General features: G+C 39.6%; 1 protein-coding gene across 1 annotated transcript in view; it reads left to right on the plus strand.

Annotated features, from left to right (window-relative positions):
• MAP1B (microtubule associated protein 1B) overlaps positions 1 to 24210 on the plus strand; it is a 71173-nt gene that overhangs the window by 28558 nt on the left and 18405 nt on the right. Inside the window, 1 exon segment of the mRNA XM_018070333.2 lies at positions 21360 to 21442. Within this exon segment, the coding sequence (XP_017925822.2) occupies positions 21360 to 21442 (83 nt within the window).

Below are 24210 nucleotides of genomic sequence, written 5' to 3' on the forward strand. Positions count from 1 at the left end.
ATAATTTATGTCTGAATTCACAATATTAGACCAAGAACAAACTCACAATTAACTTATTCTTGAAGTCACAGGAAAATTCACATTGTGGTGCATAGTGGGTGTATTAATTCACTTAAAATCTGTCAACATTAAGTTTCCTTGGGATTGCTAATTAGCAAGTTAAAATACTTTTGGCAGTGTGAAAAATAGTGTATTTTTATCTTGTAAAACACATTTTCTAGACTCTTGTTTTTAATTAATCTAGTGAACTTGTCCAACTCCCACTGAAATCAGTGGAAAAAGGTCTATTGTCTGAAGGCCAGTTGGATCTGCCCTTAGTCTGTAACTTAGTATGTTTCTTCTGTTTCCACCATTTGTGATTCATAGTACATGAGAAATTTACACAGTCAAATTATTTCTGTACAGAAGAACAATATTGAAGAAGGTGATTCTGCCCCTTTATTCTGTTCTCATGAGACCCACCTGGAGTACTGCATTCCGCTCTGGGGTCCTCATCACAAGAAAGGCATAGACCTGTTGGAGTGAGTCCAGAGGAGGCCACCAAGATGATTAGAGGTTTGGAGCATGTCTTGTTCTAGGAGAGGCTGAGAGAATTGGGTTTGTTCTGGAAAAGAGAAAGCTTCAGGATGATCTAATTGCAGCCTTCCAATTGCTCTTGAAGGGATCCTTCAAGAAATATGAAGAGGAACATTTTTTCAAGAGGGTGTAGTGACAGTACAAGGGGGAATGGATTCAAACTAAAAGACAGTAGGTTTAGATGAGATATTAGGAGGAAGTTCTTTGCTGTGAGGGTGGAACAGGTTGCCCAGAGAACTTGTGGGTGCCCCATCCTTGGAGGTGTTCAAGGCCAGGCTGAATGGAGCTCCAAACAATCTGGTCTAGTGAAAGGTGTCCCAGCCCATGAGAGGAGATCTGTAGTACTTCTGTTATTTTTATTGCAAATCACGTACAATAGTCATAACTGGAACAAAGATCCCTGTGTGCAGCAAGTTATAGAATGCAAGTATTTCCAAAACATTCATTAAACAACTTTACAAACAGAAATGCAAACACTAAACAGACATTGTTTTATTTGAAGTGCAGCTATGTGACAACTTTATTTACTGCACACAGAGAATTATAACAAAAACTAGCAAATATATTAGCCAGGGAGATACTAAGTAGGCAGAAAACAAAGTACTTCTGTGTGGGAATTCATTTGTGACACACAGACTATTCTGTAAGATGAGAGAGATGTTCTGTGGACAGAACCTTGATTTTGTGTCTAGCTGAGTCACCACAGCTCCAAGGGCATCCAGACATCTACAAAGAGATGAGATGAGTCCCTGCAGGATCTGGCTATCCTTTGAACACTTTTCCCATCAAGGACTGGAAGGTAAAAGAGTAACCTTGATTTTGCCACTTTTTGCAAAGATTATATATCTAGCATTGTCTCAACTCTGAAGAGGAAAAAACCGGAAACAGTCTAGGGAAGAACTAATGCCTGTTTGCACTGAGAGTGCACTGAAGATCCCAGAGGTCCATTAGGAAACGAAGTACTCTTGCTATTAGTTTCCCAGCCATCAATTTAAGAGGTCTGAGGTCATAGCCACAGGATCAGTGCAGCCAATTCAAATACTAATGCTTCCTCACTGCCCTGCATCCCAGGGAATAGTTTTGGGGGATTTTTTGCCAGAAATGTTCTGTAGTATTCAAACATGATGATACACAATCATTTGGAGGTACGGCGTGGATGACAGTGTGATTTGGAAGTAGGGGAGAATGAACAGGATTAAATGACACTTGAGCCTGTTACGCGGTGTAGGATTGAATGCTGCCTTTACAGCAGGAGTGGCTGGAGTGGTTAGTTGTGGTGAAAATGGGAGAGTTCTCTTTATTCTGCTCCCTACAGAAGATCTACCTGCTTGCAGACATGCTAGTACAGTAGGAACACCTTGCAAAAGTGCTGCCATGCTGCAGTGAAGCATATAAACTAGGACGGCGTTTGACCATTGTTATAGAAACATGCATCAAATTTGAATAGTGACTTTGCAGCTTCTCTCTGACTTTCCTGCCTTTTCTATTTTCCTCCATAATCTGGGTAACTGCCTTCAGTTCCCCCCTTATATCTGACACTGGCCTCCAAAGCAGGTTTTCAAATTTTGGATCAATGTGAGTGAGAAATGACCTAAAGGACATAGCAATAGGGCTGAGATAGGTATTAATCTGTGAATTGCAAATCAAACTTCAGGCAGGAAGTGCAGACTTCTACAGCACATGAAACATTTGGAAGAGCAGCATAAGATACTTAGGGAAGAAAAGAGGAAGACTTATTAAGCCTCAATTTCTTTTCTATTACACTATCTTTGGAATTGTATTTTAATGTATTTTAGCTGGGCTTTAATCACATAGGTGATTACCTATGAAAACTAGGTTATCACCAGCTGTAGAAGAAGTTTCCTTTTTAAATTACATTTTTTGACATATAAGTACTGTTGGTCTCACCTGAAATGATACTCAGCATTAGGGACTCTGCAATCTTATCAAGTTTTCCATCTTTCAGTACTCCAGCAGCTGAGTCAGATTAAAAAAAGGCATTGGTTTTCTCTGCAGAACTTCAATTTGTTTTGTAGTTCATTGATTCCATTGATTCTGTTTGAAATGCAAATAATGACAGAAACTATAGGCCAGCAGATGCAGCTGTGAGACAGAGCACTCACTCCAAATGTAAATGCGGCATACACAGGCACTAACCCCCCCGTCCTTGTGGCCTGAAGGGGTTTTGTCAGGAATAAAGCAAATGCTCCCAGGAGCTCAAGGAAGGAATGCTGAAAGGAAACCAAAAGTAGAATTTTGACCTTTGTCGCTAAAAATAAAGATTGCTAAGCTGGTCAAAGGTTTGAGCTAAGCAAATTTTAATTGAAAATGCCCTTTCAATAGAATTCACATTCTGCTAAAATGTCTTATTTTTCCTTATATAAAGGATTTTTCAGATACAAGCAAAATGTGTAAAATCTTATCTTCCTTTTGCTGCCCCCACAATTTCCAAATAGAACATGTCGTAAAAATTAGTTCATTTAAAAACTCTTACCATAAAAACATTGTTTCCTATACAGTAAGATTGTAGTAGCAACAGCTGTGGCCTGACGTGCTGATACTGCCCATGTCCACTCCACTGGGGGACTTGCAGACAATGTCCCATACATCTCCTTTGCCTCATCACACCTAATACATGCTGCACTCATGGCCATGCTGCTTTCATGTTCAGTGTTGGTACTGCACGTTTATGTCAGTTCACATACTTCTCATGTGAGTTTTTGCCCATGAAAATTACACTTTAGACAGAAAGGAGACAAGGAACAAGAGGAGAAGGGAATGAGCAGAGAAATGGTGAGATTTTTGTAATTAATCAGCACAAACATGTTCAACATTTGCGATGATGGTGGTGCAAAGGAAATGAAATTCAGTGGGGTAAAGTGGGGAGGGGACATCTTATCCTCATTGTAAGGTCAGAGAGCCAAACCCTTCCAGAGGATCTGGTTTCTTACTGCTTTCCTGTTTCCTTCCCAGTCACCAGGAGGTGCAGGTAGCCAGCAGTGGATTTGGCCAAGACAGATACTTGCAAGCCATCAGACTGTACCTCAGTGTTACAATTCTTCTGAATGGTGTTCAGATCTTGGATTTACAAACAGGAAAGAGGCAAACACTGAAACTGAGTTGTTCAGAGCAAGAATTAAGATCTCTTGCGGTTCAGAAAGGTTTAGAATTTACTGCCTTACAAGCTGTAAAGATGCCCTCCAATCTGTAAATTAAATTAACCTATTGTTTAATATATCTGATGCTAAGGTAAGCAATGAATGTTTTTCTTAGAGATTAAAATGACAGAGAGGAGGGCACTATGGAAACTGAGTGTGTATGTGGATGAAGAATAGCATATATAGAGTAAGTCTGACAGTAGGGCTGTAAGTGCTCAAGCATTTGGAATGGACAGGGTAAATGTGGACATATTACTGTTAGCATAGATCAACGTTCAGACAAATGAAAATGAAGCACCATCTCCTAGTTTTGGTAATACTTATGTTATTATACAGAAGCCACGTGGGGGAAAAGAGAATTGTATCAGTGTAATTAAAACTTCAGGTCAGACCTACTAATTGATTTTGTGCTCATGAATATCCTTCCCACACATGTAGTGTGCATACACAACTCATGTGGCTTGAAAACTGACCCATGCTCTGAAGATATAAATGAGCCCTTAATATTTTAAGAATTCTCTCATCTATCTTAGCCGACTGTTAGAAGGTGTTTCTGAGAGTTTTATGCGTTAAATGAAATACTACAATGCCAGTTGAATTCTCAGTATCCCTAAGTAGATTATAAAAGCGATTTATTGCATTCAAAGGAAAGCTGCATGGGACATTTTATAAATATTTTGAAATAACAGCAAACGTACTGTGTCTTGATGATATAAAATACAAGGCTACATGCTTTCACCTTGGGGAACAGCAGAGATGTGTGTTCATGGTTGCAGATCAAGATCTGATATTCACCAAGAGCAAATATATTAAATCTCTATGCAATGAGAGCTATGCCAAAGAACTTCTGGTTTTGTTTTGTAGCAACCAATTCAAGGACAGTTTATAGATAAGTGTGCTAGTTTTCTTGAGACTCTTTCATACTTTTTTTTTGGTTCTTTGTCATATAAAAGAGAAACATTTTCCTTTAACTGTAACTATCTTAATGAGGGTTTTATTGATGAACAAATTGAATAGAAGTGTCAGGGTCTAATACTCATACCAGACACTATCTGTGCTTAGAATTTGATTGGTCTCTATCCCATGCTTTGTTGTCATCTAAATTAAAAACAAAAGCACAGGCACTGTCTCACATGCAGAGAAAAAAGGCAAAAGAAGACTTGTTGGAAATCCAGGAATCTTGCTGAGACCTTCAGTCTGGGAAGGAATGCTAGGGAGGGGATCAGAAACATTGTTTTGAAATCTAAATCTATTTTATTCCTACCCTGTTAGTGATTACTTAAAGCACTGGAGAGCGTGGGTCTGACCTACCATTTTTTTTCTGGAAGTGACGGGGAAGTAAATACACCTCAGCAAATCTGCCCGTCATCCCAGAGCTTGGATCCTCAAACTGGGGTGCAGTCTCCCTGTGGATTCCCAGTGTGAATTATCCTGAGATAGTTCTAAGGCCCTCTCATGTCTAGGTGGTACCTGCTCTCATCAAGGGTGATCTTGATGTGTTTCTAAAATCCCCATGCCTTGCAGATCAGTAAATGGGTCTTCTGTTTTTCTGCTTTAACTGAGTGTTATACAAGCAGCTTTAGGATAAGCACTGAATGTATCCAGCTGTGCAGCGATAAACATATATGTTTTTTCATTTCATCTCTCATAGCTATATGCACCTCTTACTCCATATATAAACTTTTTTATGGAAATATATAATCTCTTACCCCCTGCCTACCAACAGTTGTATTCAGTTTTAACTCTAGTGTTCATAAAAAATGAATGAAATTTTACCCAATGACGTATTAAAAATTGAGTAGTAGCATATGGGATTTAGTCATGCTGCTAGGCTTATGTGGGGAAAGCCACTGTAAAGCAACAGCTCTTTTTATAATCACCAGGGATTTATTTTTTCCACGTGTTTAAAAATCAGCTGTTTCAGTGCCCATTCTTTTTCAAATGAGGAAGGAACAGGGTCTCTGGGTTGGCTGAAGTTTTCATCAGTCTAAGTAGGACTGTGTACCAATGAGGAAAGGGGGATATGGAGCACATCCTGTGGCACTGTGTGAGCTAGAAGTTGAATGAAAGTCCTTTTCTGTATCAGCTGGGGAGAAAAAACCCAAAACCAAAAACCTGTGCACTGACTGTACTTTGAGGAAGAGGTGTCCAGAAATCACCTTTAAGGTAAGAAATGCAGGCAATAGAGAACGCTCTTTTTCTTAGGAGAACACTGTGAAATCTCACCCTTTGTGCAAAGGTGATGTTTCCTTGCTTCCTGCCACTTGTACAGTCCTAGTGCATACTGTTCACTGTAAGACAGATATGGCTTCAGGCATTCATTCTGAATTTGTACAACACTTGACTGCCATAATGCTACTTTTAGACTTGATTTCCTTCATTTACCCTGTACACATCTGTTCTTAAAAAACAAGCAATGTTACACCATCATATCTCAATCAGGAAGATGTTTTTCTCTTGCTTTTTCTAGAGGTCTCCTTAAAGGTGTCTTGGAATGGGCCTCCTTTTGTGCGTGCTTGTCCAAGGGCATGATATTAAAGCTTATTGATGTCCTCAGGGAGTCTTGCCAAATGCTATAAAATTCCCACTTCTGCCACTTTAAATTTTGCAGAATTTTTGAGGTGAAACTCTGCAGGAATAGATAAATCAAAACAAAGATGTCGATTATTGATAGATGATGTATACTTAAAAATTTGCAACAAAACTGCCCTTTATCTACTGAATTTACCACACTCTCTCATTCTCAGCTAATGAGAGCTGAGGATTTTTTCCCTGTTATTTGGATCTTCTTTAAGAAACTCCTAAGACCTGGGTTTTTTTCAGGCTCTTGTGTCTTATCTGGGGAAAAAGACAGCATTAAGTTAATTTCAACAGTATGACCCTTGGAGCCAAAGGTGAGAGCCTCCAGATTTCAGGACTCTTGCAGCACATTTCCAAGGGCAATCCTTGCACAGAGGTAAAGGCAAAGCTTGGACCTTGCTGGGGAGAGGTGCCTAAGAGTTGGAGGGACCATCTTTATCAGTGAGAAAGTGGGTTGGCTCTCTTTAAAAATCTGAGCAGTTCTAGACCCCTTAATTTAAACAGAACCTTTAGATCTCTAGGATCCACCCTATATTGCTCAAGAGCTACTGCTTAAATAAATTCTCAGTGTTGTTATGAAATCCTTAAATGGAATATGGATACAAGACGTCTTTTAAAACATATGAAATGAAAGTACTGTATTTTAATTACAGTTCTCATTCCTGTATGTTTGTATCAACACATCAGCTCTATTAAAAATATTCCCACAACACATCTGTAGATTTTAGTTTTGACACTTAAAATGTGTCATTTTAGCAATCCATTGCTGGAGGCTACTTGGTGTCAATTGCCAGAAGTAATTAGAAAACCAAAATTTGTTTAAAAGGTTGATGATGACCATTCTTTGTGCATTTACCCTAAAGCATCCGAAGAGGATGCCAGCCAGCAAAACTACTTGTAATACAGAGCCCAGTGTTTCTTTTTTTAAGTTCTCTAGATTTCAGAAGCAGGAGTTGCCAGGGGTAATTTTTTTTCACAGCATGATGTGTCATCTGTATGATGAAACCAGCTTTAATTATTCAGTTGGTGCCTACAAACAGTTGCTTAGTGATTGTGTCCTTTCTGTTCAAATGTGAAGTGAAGCTCATTTGTGTGCTAGGTCGCTAGCTGGTTTGAGTCAGCATGACCCTGCTGATTTAATTGGTATGCACTAAGAAAACCTAATTAAAAATACCTTTGTACATTTAATGCTTATCTTTCATAATGCTTACATAGACAAGACAATGCTGACCAATAAAAGAAACATCTTGTATGATTTTCATTGTACTAGTTTCTCTTTGATGGATGTCTTTATTTTCACTGATGGCTGTCCTGAAGACTACTTAAAATCAGCCCTGCAGCAGTTTTACATTTGGAAATTACTTGGTGAAGCCAATCAAATGATAACTCAAGAAGACTAGCTAGTGTTAAGATTGCACTGAAAAGCATTACGATATGTTCATTCCCAATGAAACATCCTTACTTTTTAAGGATTTGTGTCATGCAAAATTACTTTTAAAAGCTCTATCATTTACTTGAAAATATTCAAGCTGAAAATAAAAACCACATGTTGTTCTCAGTGGGAGAGAAAGTGTCAGGAGAATAGATCCATAGCAGCTTACAGATTAGTCTCCCAAGCAGACCCTGATCTGTGCATGTGTTGTTGAAGCAGATTTCTAGTTACGGGGCACCAGGTGGTCACCTATGGTTGATTGAAGAAGCAAACACTGCCACAAATGCTATTAGTAGTGTGTAATGAGATTAACTCCCCATAGTACTTGCAATATCCTTGAGGTTTTTTCCCTAAAGCAGCAGAGGGCTGACACTGCCCCTTAAACAATGAAGTTTAATCTTTTATTGTTGTATGCGCATAACTCTCATTGGCATTAATAGGAGTTAAGCAAGCACAAAAAGTGAAGAATAGACCTTGAAGTTTAAGCAATCATAGTATGCTAAAGGTTTCCAACAATTTCACAAAGGAGCAGACCAAAATTTTATTATTCCCACTAAGTATTTTCAGAGATTTTTATGCTTGAGGCTTAAAGGGTCTTTAGGGGGTTCAGAAATAACAATAAAGATTTAGTAAAAGGTAGGAATACTTAGCTGCAAGAGACAGAATCTGAGGCAGAGCTCATATTTAATAAAACGTTTTGTGTTCTGTGACAGGGTGAGCTTTTGCTTTCTTTCATTTTAAAGTAAATAGTTTTGATACGTACTGAGCATGTCAGCTTTCTGGGAGTTTGGTGGGTATTTATCCAGTTAGAGATGCTCCACAGCAGTTCTTGCATATGCAGGAGTAAACTGTTTCACTAGGTGTGAGTTCTGCACCCTCCTGTAAAAGCTTGCTGTGGCTGCATAAAGCAGAAAGGATTCTCCCAGTATGAATCTGCAAGAGTAGTCCTCTGCTCCTCAGCTCAGAGGCTGCCTGAACTATTTCTAGGGGCACATGGTTCTTCCTAAAAAGATGACGACTCAACAACTTGAGTACTTGAAGATTAAAATAGGTGTTTTCAGAACTAGATCTGTTCCTTGCTGATTTTTCCTTACAGAAGGTGATGTGGTGAGAGGGTACAGGGCCAGTAAAGAAATTAAATAATCCAAGCTAGACTCTTGACTGACGTCTAAAGTCTGCTCACTTTGTCATTCAGAAGGCAAATTTTTGCTTTTTGTCACACTTGCTGGTACATTGTTTTCTGTTTTTTTCTTGTACCAGCAGATATGAGCTATCACTGTTTGTTTTTCATATTTTGCTTTTTGTTACTACAGTTTCAACCACTGATAAGGATAATTGCTTTGTGAAATTTTAGAGTTTAGGTATTAAAAGACATTGCCTTTGCAAGATAATATTTGGATATGGGTTTGTATTTCCTGAAAATACTTGCTGTTTTTTCCCTCCCTCCCTGTTTGTGATTTTCTGATTACAGGATAGTGTTGACTATTTCAGTCTTACGATATAGTCCAATTGGTTGTACTTATGCACATCATCAGAAAATTAAAGGCCAAAGACTGGAGGGACTACTTATGGCTTGTTTTAATTACAGAAATGAAACGCAAAAGAGTGTTCCTTTTGGTGTGCCTTCTCATTTTCTTCTTTGTAAAACCTAGAATTAATTAATAGTACTTGCCTGTATTCTATGCAGAGGCAATTGATTTCATATTACATTTGCCATTTATATAAAACCATCACAGTGGAGAACTGCACACATCCAGTAAAGAATCGAAGGATGAAGGTGTTTTGAGGCTTTTAAGCGAGCCTTTTTCTTGGCAGAGCAAGGTCTCTGCCTTGGGGTAGAACAGTTGCTCTGCTCTTTCAGACAAGGAAAATGGTTGCTGCTAGAAAGGGACAGCGAATTCACATCCAGAAATTGATTAGCAACACTGCTTATATGTAAAAGCAGAATAAAAGCTTTGGGCAAGTTGTGCTGTGGAGCTGGGAAGCCGGATGGTTGCCAGGGGAAAAGCTTAAACCTGCTTCTCATTAAAGGCTTACAAACAGAGCAGCTTGTTATGTTTTGTAGCGTTTGCAGAGGTTCAGTGATATTCCACAGCTGGTAATTAGTTGATAGTAATAATACATTCAACAGAAAACAAGTTTCTAAAATGCACAAAAGTAAGCCCAAGTATTAAAAAATATAACTTTTCCACTGTAATTCAGCTATGACGATTATGTGATTTGTTCAGGAAATAGCAATAAAGCTGTGATGTTACCTGAGAAAGAAGAACTTCACAGTTCTTCAAAGATCACCACTAGGTAAATTTGTTGAGATATTTTGGAAAAAAACATGGGGGTTTTCTTGTACATTATAAACATTACAGTACAAGTATCAAGGGTACGTTATGAACTGTAGAATTTTTTACCCAAGAAAATTTACTGATTGCCAGACTGTAGGAAGATTCAACCATAAATAATTTTATATACTGCAAAATGAAGTGTCTGATCTGTAGTGCCAGCCTCCCTGCAACAGCCTTAGTGCTTGTAAACAGATCTGTCATTCATTAATCATAGGCTGCCAAAGGAGAGGAAATGCTTTCTGATTTGAATTAGAAGGAAGGATAGAAATTACAGCTAAACTGAGAAACTTTAATAAATACGTGGCAAAGAAAATGTGCTCTAGGGAAAGAATGGATTCTCTATGTGTGAAGCTCTTATAGGTTGTATTGACTTGTCAGACTTTCAACAAGGATGGCAGATGAACTTAAAACTCAGTTGCATACACAGTAATGACACCAAGACCAGAAATATCCTCCAGAGGATTCTAATTGGAGCTGTTGGGTTTGGCTTCAGCTGCCATAACAATGAAAGCCCATTAGTAAGAAGGCTGCGGCAATTTAGAAACAGTAACAGAAACCTTCTGAAGTGATCAAAATTTACATACTTCTCTCTAAAGAGAAATAGAAGACTGAAAACATATTCAGGTAGAGATGTCTGTAAAGAGGAAAGGCAGACTTCTGAATTATTTTTTTCTGAAATATTCATTTCAATATTTATCCCTTCACTACACATTTTAAATTTACATCAGCTTTTCTCTGATGCTGCTGTGCTCCATTTTCCTTATGAAAGGTGGGAGTTGCGGTGAAGTGCAACGAAGCATCTGCAGAGCGTGCTGCAGAGAAGAGGAAAAAATTCTCAGCAGGCTTCCCTTCTCTGGCCATCGGGATGGTGGGGGCAGAACGGCACAGCCAGGCACTGCAGCACAGGGAGGGAAAATAACAGGATGTAAAAAAAGAGGTTTTAGCAATAGCAACATTTGAAAGGAAGTAAAATAAATTTAACTGAGGTTGTTGGGTATTTTTTGAAATACAGGAAGGATCTTGACTATTTGGTTAAGTACCACTAAGGAGAAACATAATGCTGATATTCCCTATCTTGTTTTTAACAGCAGGTATTTATAATCAGAGAACCTTTTCCATTCCTCATTGAACTCAGTGATAATTTTCCTATGGAGTACATTTAGATTTGAGTTAGATGCTGTGCTAAATATTGGATCGGCACAATTATATTTTGTTTTAAAAAGTAATTAAAGTAAATCTGGTGGTTGGGGGGGTTTTTCCCCCTAAAATCAGCCCTTGCAAAAAGTGCCAACCATGTACCAATTCACAAATTCGCTTAGCATCTTTAACAGTCCAGTAAATGGTTTTGTTTGTAATATGAATATATCAGTTACTTGATATAATAAAAAACATTTAAGCTTCTAACCAGTCCTGTGACTTACAATATATGGTGTGTTCAATAAACAGTGAAGTATGAGGTAATGTGCCACAGAGGTATTGAGAAATAAGTAGCAATTTTTTCCAAATAAGATTTTATTTGGCTATTTGACAGTTGGGATATGAGAGATTGCTTTTCTGAATAACTGAGGAAATTTAAATTATCACATTGCAGGAAGTATTCTAAATAAATTATAGTGGGAAGGGGTCTGTTCTGCTCAGGATAATTTTAATTTCCTGGTCCAAGATATTTTCCAGAGGTAAAAGAAGAAATTTCGTTTTTTCTAGACAGAGAAGGTTGTATGTGGGAGAGGTCTGATGTTGCGCAGCTCTGCTTCTCTCCCTGGTTAGTAACACTCCCAAATGCAGTCTCAGATGAGGACTTTTACTGACCTTCAGTACTGATGAGTCAGCTCTGCATCACTGCAGTCTCCCGTCGTGGTGTGTGTTGGCTGCCAGTTTCTATGCAGTACCAGGGCAGTGTGCTCTGCTGCTGAAAACTAAATCTCCAGGTTCACAAATTATTTCCACAGTGCATCCTAGAGCATTGCCATTTTCTTCGTGATTAAGATTTAAGCATAGGAGAGAGATTAATGAGAGAGATTAATGAAAGACAATGAAAGGATTACAGTTTAAAAAATAGGGCTGACTGTGGTACACATACAACTTCCTTGCTCTGAAGAGCTTTTTAAGATCATTGCTTGTAATGGAGATGTGTAACTCAAGACAACTGCTTACAGAAAACTTCACATTTACCTACCTGCCTGCCCTCAAGTTTATGACATACAAAATCTAAGAGAGGAAAAGATAAAGTTGCTTGGTTTTTGCCTAGATAGTCCCAGACAAATTTCTGAGAAATTTCTGTTGGCATTGGTTTCTCTTTTTCTTGCCATTTGAAGCTAGAGTATCAAGGTCTGCAGTGATAATATTGTTATTGTTAGATAATATTGATAACAGTCAGGCAAGTGGTTTATGGAAGAATTTCAGCTCTGGGAAGTAGCTAAAGATGACTTAGGGAGTGCCTCAAAACATAATTCATTATGCATAGTTTAGCTTTTTAAGTATTTTCTAAAACACAAGATAGTGATGTACTTGCAGAACCAAAAGGATTGTGTGGCTGCAGCACTCTGGTTGGCTTCTAAAGACTCATGTTTCTGTTTCCGTATGACCTTGGAAATTCTTTCCCTATCTGTATTTTATGGAGTTAAAATACTTTCACATCTATCAGACATGTTCTAAAGATAAAATTAATTGTGAAAGTAGTTGTTCAGAGTTCACAGTGTCTATAGTGTTTTAATCTACAAAATCAATATGTGGAGATAATCCCAAACAAGATTAAGATACCCATTTCAGAAAGACACTTTGAACTGAGAATATTTTAGAGGAAGATCCTAAGTTTTAATTATATGGAGTATTATTAATAAGTGCTATATATTGCCTTGAAAATAATGGAAAATATAATTCATATAAAAAGGATCTAAGGGTAAACTAGTTGATGAATGCAGCAGTCTTTTAGCTGTCTCTGTTTCAAAGTTGGAAGGGTGATTCATGAGGAAGAAAGCCCATGTCAGACACTTGGGTTGCAAACAGGTGTCTTCTCGAAGCTACACTGACTACAGCCATGCTGTTGAACAGGGCAGTTCTCATGACTCGGGACATTGCATGGCCCCTTAGTAAACAGACATTACTCTTCCCTCACTTTCTGCCCAGATGTTAAACTGCTCAGCTATCTAAACACTCCTATTTCCCCCCCCCCCCTATAATTACAGGAGATAGTTTTTTGAAGTGGGATCATACAGCTGCACTTCTGTGTCTGGAAAGCATTCCAGCTGTGCCGGTTCAGATTTATGTCCTTTGCTTTCCATTCTCTCACTGAAATCACAGTGCTGCTAAACGGTGGTGGAGAAGGCTTCTGGGATTTAAATTTTACCCACCAATGGGGTGTAAATGACACAGATCAATGGAAGAACAGAAATGGCAGAGTTTGGAGACAGCTGTGCCTGACCATGGCATCAAATGAGAAATGCTGACTGACTACTGGATATAATTTTTTCTTAAACAAAGTCAAGGGTGAACCCATTTATTGGGAGCATTGGATTCCACTAGCATTACAAGTTCAGTATATAAGCAGGAGATGTAATCTTTTTTTCTTTCACTGATTTTATTGGGGTCTTCAGCAGTCTTTGGTTTTAAATTTCACTTCTGTCCAGAGCCTCAGTGAAATCAATAATGAAATCACTAGAGTACTTGGTTCAGTTTTTGTAGCATACTCCCTTTTTTGGGAGATAAACCAGTTTTAGTTTACTTTATATTATATAAGCTTTTCTTGTTCTTGTACTTTAGACTGATTTGCTTCAACTTTTTCTTCAGAGTTCCTTTTTGATTTTAACGCTTTAGCAGTCCTTCAAAAGCCCTGAAATTGTAAAATAGCAAGAATGTGAAAAATACAATTTTCTGAAGGTGAGAAATTGGAGTTGAAAGTAATAAATTGCCCTGACAGGAGCAGATGTTAGTGAAAGGCCAGCAGTTTGCTTCCACTTGATAAATAGCTGTATTTTGACAGCAAATTAGATGTCACACAAAGTTGGCAAACATGCAAGAAATCAATATTTAGTGTGAAAAGATAATACAAATAGTCTATTGATGAACGGGGTGTGTAAAAAGAAGATATAATGCCTTGAATTTACTTACAGGATATTTCAGTGGGAATGGTCGCAGGGCAGTGAGGTCCCCTGCAATCACAGAATCACAGAATATGCAGAGTTGGAAGAGACCCACAGGGATCATTGAGTTCAACCCTTAGCCCTGCACAGGACACTTGTGTGCCCCCAAGAGGCACACAGGATGCCTGAGAGGATCGTCCAACCACTTCCTGAACTCTCTCAGGCTTGGTGCTGTGACCACTTCCTTGAGGAGTCTGTTCCACCACCCAGCCACCTTTGGGGTGAAGAACCTCTTCCTGATATCCAACCTAAACCTTCCCTGACTGTGGCTGTTAAAGTTGAGACAGGCAGAGTGACATAGAATCTTCTTTCAAAGCAGGGACAGGATTACAAGAAGGCTGTAATCACTTTATTGCAACAGGTTGCAAACATACTTTTCACACATCACACATGTTAACTTTCTATTGATGCCTTCATACATCAGGTCATACACATGTTATCCTGCTATTGGTACACATAGATCAGGCCACACACATGTCACTTTCTATTGGTATACATACATCAGGCCATCCACATGTCAACCTGCTATTGGTACTTTTGTGTATACACACACCAGGATTGGTTGCAAACTAGTAAACACGGTTTTTGCCGAGTCGTCCTGACGTGCAGAAAAGTACAGGAAGTCCATTTCTGTCTTCCGTCTTCTTCCTTTCTGAAAGTTGCCCACATTCCTCTGCATGCTGTGTTCTCCTCCTTTCAGGGGTATACTGTAATCCGGTTTATGTCCACTACTTCACTGATAAATACCAGGCTGCTGACAGGCTTGCTGTCAACCCCGATACCTGACAGAACTTCAGGCCATTCCCTTGGGCCCTTTCACTGGCCACCAGAGAGAAGAGATCACTGCCTGCCCCTCCTCTTCCCCTCATGAGGAAACTGTAGACTGCAATGAGGTCTCCCCTCAGTCTCCTCTTCTCCAGGCTGAACACACCAAGTGACCTCAACTGCTTTGCAGACAGGTTCCCCTCGAGGCCCTTCACCATCCTTATTGCTCTCCTTTGGACACTCTCTAATGGCTTAATGTCTTTCTTATATTATAGTGCCCAAAACTGCACACAATATTCAAGGTGAGGCTGCCCCAGTGCAGAGCAGAGTGGGACAATCACCTCCACTTGTAGTTCTTGCAGCAGCTCCTAGCTCAGCTCAGTTCTTAAGTCTGCAAGTACTAAAGTTTGAGGCAGAAAATATGAGTTATGAGAATTAGTGCAAACAGGTCAGCTTGCTTCCCCTCACTGCTGTTAAGAGTCCTGAGCAAGGATTGGTGAACTGGCTTCATGTACAGTAGCTGGAGGCGGAATCTTGCACTCACTGTTCAGACTGCACAATCATCTTCTGTCTAGCCTTCCACTTTCAGGGCTCTATTATTACCTGGAGGTATACATTTAAATGAGATCTGACAGATAAGGACTTACCCAAGAACAAAAATGAAATTATATGCAATTAGACTTATTAAATAAATGTGAGCTTAAATTCAAAAAATGCAGTATGCTACAGGACATTGCCTCTCAGAACTTGTAGTTAATAGATTGTTGAAAGTCAAATGTTGGTTGAAAAAACGTTTAACTATCACCAGGCTGCAGCTGAACCATGTGAAACTTGAATATGAATTACATTTACTGGGTAGAGGTAGAAAATAAAACAAGGTTTTATGCTTTCTGGAGAGTCACAACACAGTTTAGTATTTCAGCTGATCAGATGCAAGAAAGATTAACCTAACTTTGGAAAGACGAAGCGTAGTTCTCTATAAAAAGCATGCAATATTAGATACAAATCTGAACTAACCATTGTGTCCACAGCAAGCAGATTTAAATGATGGCAAGGAGAACAGTCACTCTTTGCAGTAAGGGTCATTCTTCCAAGTTCATGTCACCATCAGAGAGCTCAGCAATGTTAGTAGACCTGACTTTTTGTTCTCAGCTGTCACACCAAGTTGTCATCCTAGCAGGTATATGGATTTTATTTTCACATAGAAATGTGTAAAGTATTCTGATATTCACACATATATAGGAGTTCTTGCTGGAAAAAATTACTATGCTGTCCTTGCAGGCATCTTAAATTTAAGAAGCCTTTGGGCTGAATTGAGCCCTGGAGGCAGTGAATCTATATTCTCTGGCATGAATGAATTTATGCCTGTGTTATGCACTCCCCACCGTGTCAGCTAATTACAAGGCTGACTGATTACTCTCTGCAGCCACTGGCATCACCTGCAGGGCTTTCAGACCGTTCCTGGAAGGGGTTTTCTGAAGTCTTGTTCTCGTAGTACAGTGCCTGAGCATTATACAGGATGTATTTCTCCATCAAGTCTGCAAATCATTTTCTTCTTACTTGCAGATACTCCAGATTTTTACAATGTCAGAATTTCCTTCAGTGACTATAAAACCCACTCCCTTGCTTAATGCTGTGCGCTTACCTATTTCTCCAGCTTGCAGTTTAGTTCAGCAGGAAACTTAGCATGCATTGGTGGCCCTGTCTCAACAAAGAAGGTGGAGATGATGGAGTGTTCCATATAATTTACACAAGATTTCTTCAGATAATTAATAATCTGCTGTAAAAGGGGATCTTGATCCTTTCTCTTTGGTCTGGAATTTTTTGTTGCAATGTAGTGTCTCCAGGCTGATAGTGTGGGTGTCTGGGGGCTGGTCATAATTACAACATTATTGACAATTTATACCCACAGATCTTTGTATTGAAAACAGGGAAAAATAGACTTATTCAGTTAGTATAAGACATAGTAACCTTCATATGGCCAGTCATCCAGACTCTGAGTACTCTGCTGATAATATAGAACAACCACGATGAACAGAATGTTAACACATCTGGTTTTGGAGGACAAATTTGATGTCCTAGAAATAGAAGATGAAACAGTGAGCAGTTTAAAATTATTTAAGATTTATAAGTTATTGGATTACTGTTTGCTAGGCAAAAAGCTCCTTTTTTCCAAAGGAGTTTATTGCTTTAAATGTATCATGTGCAAGAGATGTTATAAGCTTCCAATAACCTTCATCTGACCTGGTAAATTTGAAAAAGATTTTACTTGAGATGATTCTTGAACATCAGTTATTGCTTCCCAGTGTAGGGATTGACAAGCCCCAGTACTATCTTTCAGAGGCTTAGCAGCCCAAAGATCATGCTCCATATGACCTCTTGTTCAGTGGTGAAGACCTTTGTTGTATTCTGTAGGCTATTTATTACTTCTGTTTTTGCTGAAGGTGTATTTTCTTCTACCAATTTAATTGAATGTAAAAGAATGTCTGATTTGTGCATGCCTTGACCTTTAGCTCAGGGGTGCACAGAAATGCAGTGTAAAACCCCTCTTCTCTTCTCCCACTTCTCTTCCAAGCCACCTATGCACTAATAAATACAAAACCATTTAGTTAATAATATTTTTCAGTCATCCAGCTCTTGCTTACCATGAATGTAAAGGCAAAAAAGACAAAAGCTTTGAAGGTGATACTACATGTGGACATCAATAAACAAGGTATTGTCCTGAATAGGAATTAAAATACACCAAGCTTTTTCTGCCATCTATACCTAGAAATGTGGGAAAAGTTTACGTGTTTCTGCTCTCAAACGCAGCATTGCCCTGTTGGGAAAATGTCTTTTCTTCAGTGAGTGTATTTGTCTGCTAAAAGTGTCTTCTCAGACTTTAAAAAAGAACTCCAGGAATGGATATATTATGGTTCATTTTGGAGGATTTTTCTCCCCTCAGTGTTCTCTCCACACTGTCCTCCACAAGATGGAGGCAGCTGGGGGGACTGCATATTGGAGTTACTTAGAGGTGCAGAACACTGGAAGTTTCTAGCTGCAGACAGTTCATTGCTTATTCATGGCTTGTGGGAAGTTTCATTAGCCAGCCTTGCAGGCTGTACCATCCATCTGTTAATACCACCCAACACGGTGACTGATGTAACACAGCAGCTAGTGACACAGCAGTCATGTATTCTGGTGGTGAAGTAATACTTTCAAGTTCTTTAAAATGAAAAACAAGAGATGTTTAAAGTTGCCAAAGAGATGTGTTTGAATGCCAGCTCAGGTGTCAAACAGTTACCATCTTCAGAGAGAAGGAATACCTTCACCCCTTCTGCCAAGAATCACTGCAGGAGAGATTTACCTCCTTCCTCTGCGTTTACTTTGTGTGGGAATAGCATTGATGGGGAGTAAGTGAGTGTTGAGGTTCACCTGGAGTGGCAGGAGAAGCTGATGGGAACCCCTCTGTTCAGTAACTTGTTGCCTACAGCATTCAAATCCATGGGCTGAGGCGGCACAGGCATGCCCAGTAAAAGTGTGTCAGTAGTGAGTCTTGGTTAAACAAGACCTGAAAGAGGATTTGGTTTCTTTCCCTTGCCATTCATTTGCATTTTGTGTTTGCACGAATTTAACGTAGTAAAAAATGGCCCTCATGTTCACGCTGCTTAACTGGCCTGAAAAGATCAACTGTGTAAGTTAAGAATTCTATTCAGTCACTTCTAGGAAGTATTACTGACACCATCCCCATCTCAATAATCCTAAAATGAAATTGCATTGATATTTGGCTGAGTAGGGGAGCAATAGCATCCTATGGCCATAGGAAATGGGATGATGCATGTGGAAGTCACCCTTTAAGCAATTGTCACTTGCTGTTTACTTCTCTCCTGGTTCTGAATCAAACAGCTGCCAAGACTCTTTACTCATATAGGGTATTAATTGGAAGCTTTACTTAATAAAATCAAAAGATAATTTCTTCCAAACATAAATAATATTTATATATGAAAGATATGAAGCCCCAAAGATAGGGTTTTGACTTGCTTCCCAGAAACTATAAGCAGGTAAAATCTCTCCACTTAACCACTTCTGTGCAACCTGAAAGTTCCTTCCTTTCTTCCTCTGTCTCATCACAAAAATGATCTATCACGTGCACAGAGAGGGGCTGCAAAAATCCAGTAGAGTTAAAGCAATCCCAGATCTTCCACATAAGTCTCAGATTCTCCCACTCCATCTGTAATTTAGTAAGTTGCAGTCTCTTGCCAATTTGTGACATGCTCTTGCTGAGCTTTCTGCTCCCACGCTGTGATAATTAATTTCTGTCTGATAAAACTGTTCCCGTGGGAGACTTTCCTTCATTCCAGCTGAGCATCTCAGGGTATCAACCTGGGCAGCAAGCCTGTGTTGCTCTTACAAAATTGCAAATAGTTTTTAAAAGTCTTTTTTTTTTTTTTTACTTCCCAAGCAGCGACATGGGACCATGTTACCAATATCAGCAAATAGCTGCAAACTTCCCAGGTGTTCTGTGGGATGGGAGCCCTTGTAGTGACTCACTCCGTGCCAGTGCTGGGTCCCCACCCTGTATGGTAAGCAGTAACACATGTTGATGCCAAGGAGTTGAAAAGGGAGACAGTCACGCATACATCTCTGAACAGGCACTGTGTACACGGTGCAGACCAACAGGGTTGCCTCTGGAAATCAGTCTCAAGGCCCATGAACCCACACAAGCACTAAAGCTGGGTGTCTGGCCCGTGGGAACATAGGATGTAAGTAACCACCACTGGTGTTGGTCAGCAGGAGTTGTAACTGCCCAGGTCAAATCCCTTCCAGCTACAGATACCTGACCTGGAGCAGCTTCAGTTAAATCCAAAGTGTGTTCTTTGAGTCAGGTGGACACTGTGCATCTTTATCGAACTTAGCATGTGGCTAATTGCATTTCTTTTCTACCTGTGTTTAATGTGTTAATGTCTAATGATATGTCAGTCTTAGTGTGGCCTGAAGCAAAGTATGTGCTCAGTGTCACCAACTATTAAGCAAGAAATTTCTGTGTCAGCTAAAGGGTGATGATTCAATAAACTCCACCTAATATCTTAATTTAAGGGAAATCTGAAGAACAACTGAAATATCAGACCATAGAGCATCTCCTGAAGGAGCCTGCTGTAGCAGAGCCATCTGGATGTGCATTCCTGTTAAACAGGAAGCAAAGCTATAAAAATAAATTGAATTGCAAAGGGTAATGCCAGAACTGGATGTTCCTGAGAGAAAGAGACCTGCCCTCCTCCCCTTTTGTAATATATAGTCTGTCTCCTTCTTCGAGGAACTATAGCAAAAAGGAAATAAGAAAACTAGGTTTCTTTAAACTAATTAGTCTGAGTCTCTAGGCACTGTCATGCACAAGAGAATAGAGTACAATCCCATCTCACGTTTTACTTGAAAACATTGTGGGTTTTTTTCTCTTTTCCTTCACTTTCTGCCATTTGATTGTAAACTTGCATGCTTATAAATGTAGAGATTCTCCAGAGCGACAGCGACAGACTCATCACAGTGGGAGCTCGGAGGTCAAGGAGGAGGAAGGCAGGAGGGGTGCAGGCAGGTCAGCGAGGAGGAGGGCATCACTTGGTTGGGTAGAGTTTGAGGCAGCAGGGCTGAGTCTGCTCGGGGCAGGGGCGGGGGCAGCACTGAGCCTGCCCGAGCCGGGGGCAGTGTGGGAATGGCTGTCTGCCCATCCTCTCAGACGATGCCCTCAGGCATGCAGAGCTCCTTTCATCCTGACTATCCTCAGCCTCGTTAATTTACATCTCTTGACAGGGGAGTTTTTCTAAGTTGGCAGATAAGTAACTTATTCTGTGTCCCTCATACTCCCTTTTAAGCCCAGTTAATTATTTTAATTGTTTAATATTGCACCAAGCAGCCAAGCAGTTTGCTCAGAAGGGACAGCTCTTCTGGTTTTTTAGACTAATTGCCAGTCTGGATTTCTGAATGACAATATGGCTTCTAATTAATCTCACTGCAGTTCTCACAGAAAGAGAGTCTGATAAGAACTTGCCAATTAATGTAAGGAAAAAAAAAATCAACAGTCCTGTTGTGTTTTTCTGGCATCCACTCCCAGCCAGATGAGTATCACTACTAACTACAGAGACAGACTAAGTATGAAAGGCAGTGGGTTGCGAGGCTCCTCCAAACTTGCACAGACTTTATTAAATCAGTATCTGGATGCTATTTGTATGCCCTTTCACTCTTGTTGCCTGACATCGCTTGCTACAGTTTTTGTAAGCAGGAGGAAGACAAAGCAGAACAGCGCAGCAAGTGTCCAACCATCCCCACAGGAAACTTTGCTTACACCATGATGATTGAATTTAATTTCTTATCTTTTTCTTTCTCTCTGTTCTTGCAGGTCAGAAGATTCTTCACCACAGAAGTGATATCTTAGAGACTGTAGTCCTCATCAATCCCTCAGATGAAGCAGTTAGTACTGAGGTAAGTCAGAAATACTTCACTGGACATCTCATACAGGGTCCATTAAGTGGACATGATGAGAGCATTTAAGCAGACCTGGTTAGATGATTATAGAGAATCAGTCACTGCCTTCCAGCTTAGTGACTGACAAATTCCAATACTGTCTTTCAGAGCTGTAGCAGACTTTGAGCAGGTCCTAACTGTGAATGAAAGGGCATATTAGGAGCAAATACGAAAAACATCAGGCATCCCTGGATTTATTCCCTGGATTTTTTTCCCTGGCTTCCCAGACTCCCGACAGACTGTCAGAGGCATAGGAGAGAAACATGCTTCTGATCCCAGCATTCTTTTTCTCCTAATGCACCAAATTCTCTTCTTGATGCAGTGGAGGCAGCTCTGGTGAAAGTACATCTGATTTCCTTCTGCTTCTCCATTGTTTGTTAGCTCTGGATGTCAATTTTACATATGAAGAAAGTGCCTGAAGGTGCCCAGGGACAAATTTGGGTCTTTGAGAGGAATTACCAACTATGTGGTAGTGACTCTAGGTTGATCTATCTGTCCTTCAAAAACGATGCGGCATGATTAATGGACTCTGGAGAGTGCCCACAAGAAGACTGCCAATTCCTTATGAACTCGGTAGAATCAAAGAACTGATTGTGTAGCTCAAAGACAAAACTGGTATATTTAGCTAGTGAAACTGAAGGTTGAAATAATAGGGATAATTTCATTGCTGGCCTGTGCTGGGAAGCACTGCCACAATATAATTTCTGTTGGGAAATGAAGCTTGTGGTACATGGTAAAAAATCCGTTTTGTTACCAACTTTAAGTAATGTAAAATGCAAACAGAAGAAAAGAGTCCAAAACAAATGAAATTTCTGAAGTTGTAGAAGTTTAAAAGTCATCTTAGTTAAAGGCAGCTCATTCACCAAAAAACCACGCATGCAAATCTGTTACAAGCCACTAGAGGTGGTTGGTAAGAACAAGGGTGTCACCTGGGTAGCAGCACTCAATACATTTATTCAGACTATAAAGCTATAATGCGTGTGCATGCGCGGAGGAGTAGAAGGGCTAAAAAACTGCCAAAAGCTGGGAAATGCTGTTCTTTCTCTAGTGCCTGTCATTCCTTTGATGGATGACCCCATGGAAGAACATGATTTGAGGCCCATTAATGACTTCTGAACCCTGGCCTTACTCTTTTGTTTCTGGAAGATGTTTGGCTACATTACTGTTAATTTCATCTCACTAGACTGTGGGAGCCAATCTTTTCTTTGTGTTCATCTTGCCAAACTGGTCACAGTCAGAAGTTACAAGCTGAGATTTGAAGCTGGCTAGCTAAGCAAGGCTCTGACTGGACACAATCCAGAAAGAGACAATAAGAAAGAGGTGGAAGAATTAAATCAGAGGTTGGAGTAGACATGCTCTGCCCACTATGGCAAATAGAAAACTTAGTTTCACATATCAAGAGATTTCCAAGTTGCATCTGGGGAGACAGTGATATACTGTGAAGCTCTAACTTCACCAAAAGAGGAAATTGAAACTATTCATTCAGAAAAAAAAACAAACCAAACCAACCAATCAACCAACCAACCAACCAAACCCCAAATCAAACAAAAAGCCACCACCATCACAACAACAACAAAGCCTCAAACAAAATAAAATAAAAAACAGAAAGAAATATGATATTCCTCTTATTCTGGCTGCTATTAGCCATACCTAGTGGCAGTCCAAGCAAGGTTCTGCCAGAAGCTCCTGTCATATTCTGTCAAATGCCAAAATAACTCCGAGAAGAGAGAGGCCCAAAGGGAGAGAGATTGAGTTTGAAGTTTCCCAAAGAAAAGTTTCTGAAATGCCCATGAATATTTACTTCCTTCTTAGGAAGTCCCTTCTCTGTTGCTCCTGTGCCTACCATAAGTCTGGGAAAACACTGATCTGTTCGTGTGCCCATCTCTGTATACACTCTGTCTTTACCTCCATTTGGACCGAGGCTACCTCTTGCTTGTGCACTTCCTTCAAACAATTTGGGAATTTAACCAATAGTTCAACTGAACAAAATCATCACCTTGCAGTATTTTTTATGAAATTGAGTGGTCTTGAAATCAGGAGACAAATTTCTGCTAGTCCTTCAGGAAGCCTTGCTTGTACCCAGACACAGAATTTATGTGTATATTTAAGGTCTTCCATGTTTATGATACATTATGCTCTGTAATCTGCAAGCATTTATTTATTTTTTTTCTTCCCATACTTTTCTAGCTCTGCAGAATGTATTTTATCATCAATTAATAAAATAGGTTGAAGGGGAATTATGTGACAGTCACGTATCAGTGATTCACAAGTCAGGAAACAGTTTTGCTGTTGCAAAACCTGGTGAGTTTACACCAAAGTTGGCAGAGTGATGAGTACTGCTGCCAGCAACAACAGAAAACATAGAAGAGGAAGCCAGTTCTGATATTGTTTTAATACAGCTAAAACAGAGAAAATTTGAGCAATGCACATCAGACAGATGGCTGCACTTGTCTATATTTTTGTCTAAAATAGAAATAGATACACTCAATCTATTTAATCCATCAAGGATATTTCAGTATTATAGTTAGTTCAGTCAGTGAGAGACCAGCATTAGTCCTACATTTAATTAAAGGAACTTTTTGCTGCTTGGCATCAGGGTCACGTATTTAGTAAAATAACAATGAAAACGTGGTAGAGTTGGGATATTATTTTAGATGTAAACTTTCCAGTGTCTCTTTTCTACTTGTACTGAAAATGTGAGTTGTTCAGCAGAGATTCAGGTTAAG

This window comes from Manacus vitellinus, unplaced genomic scaffold, assembly GCF_001715985.3.
Source record: "Manacus vitellinus isolate BGI_N305 unplaced genomic scaffold, ASM171598v3 scaffold_18_pilon, whole genome shotgun sequence".
Lineage (NCBI taxonomy): Eukaryota > Metazoa > Chordata > Aves > Passeriformes > Pipridae > Manacus > Manacus vitellinus.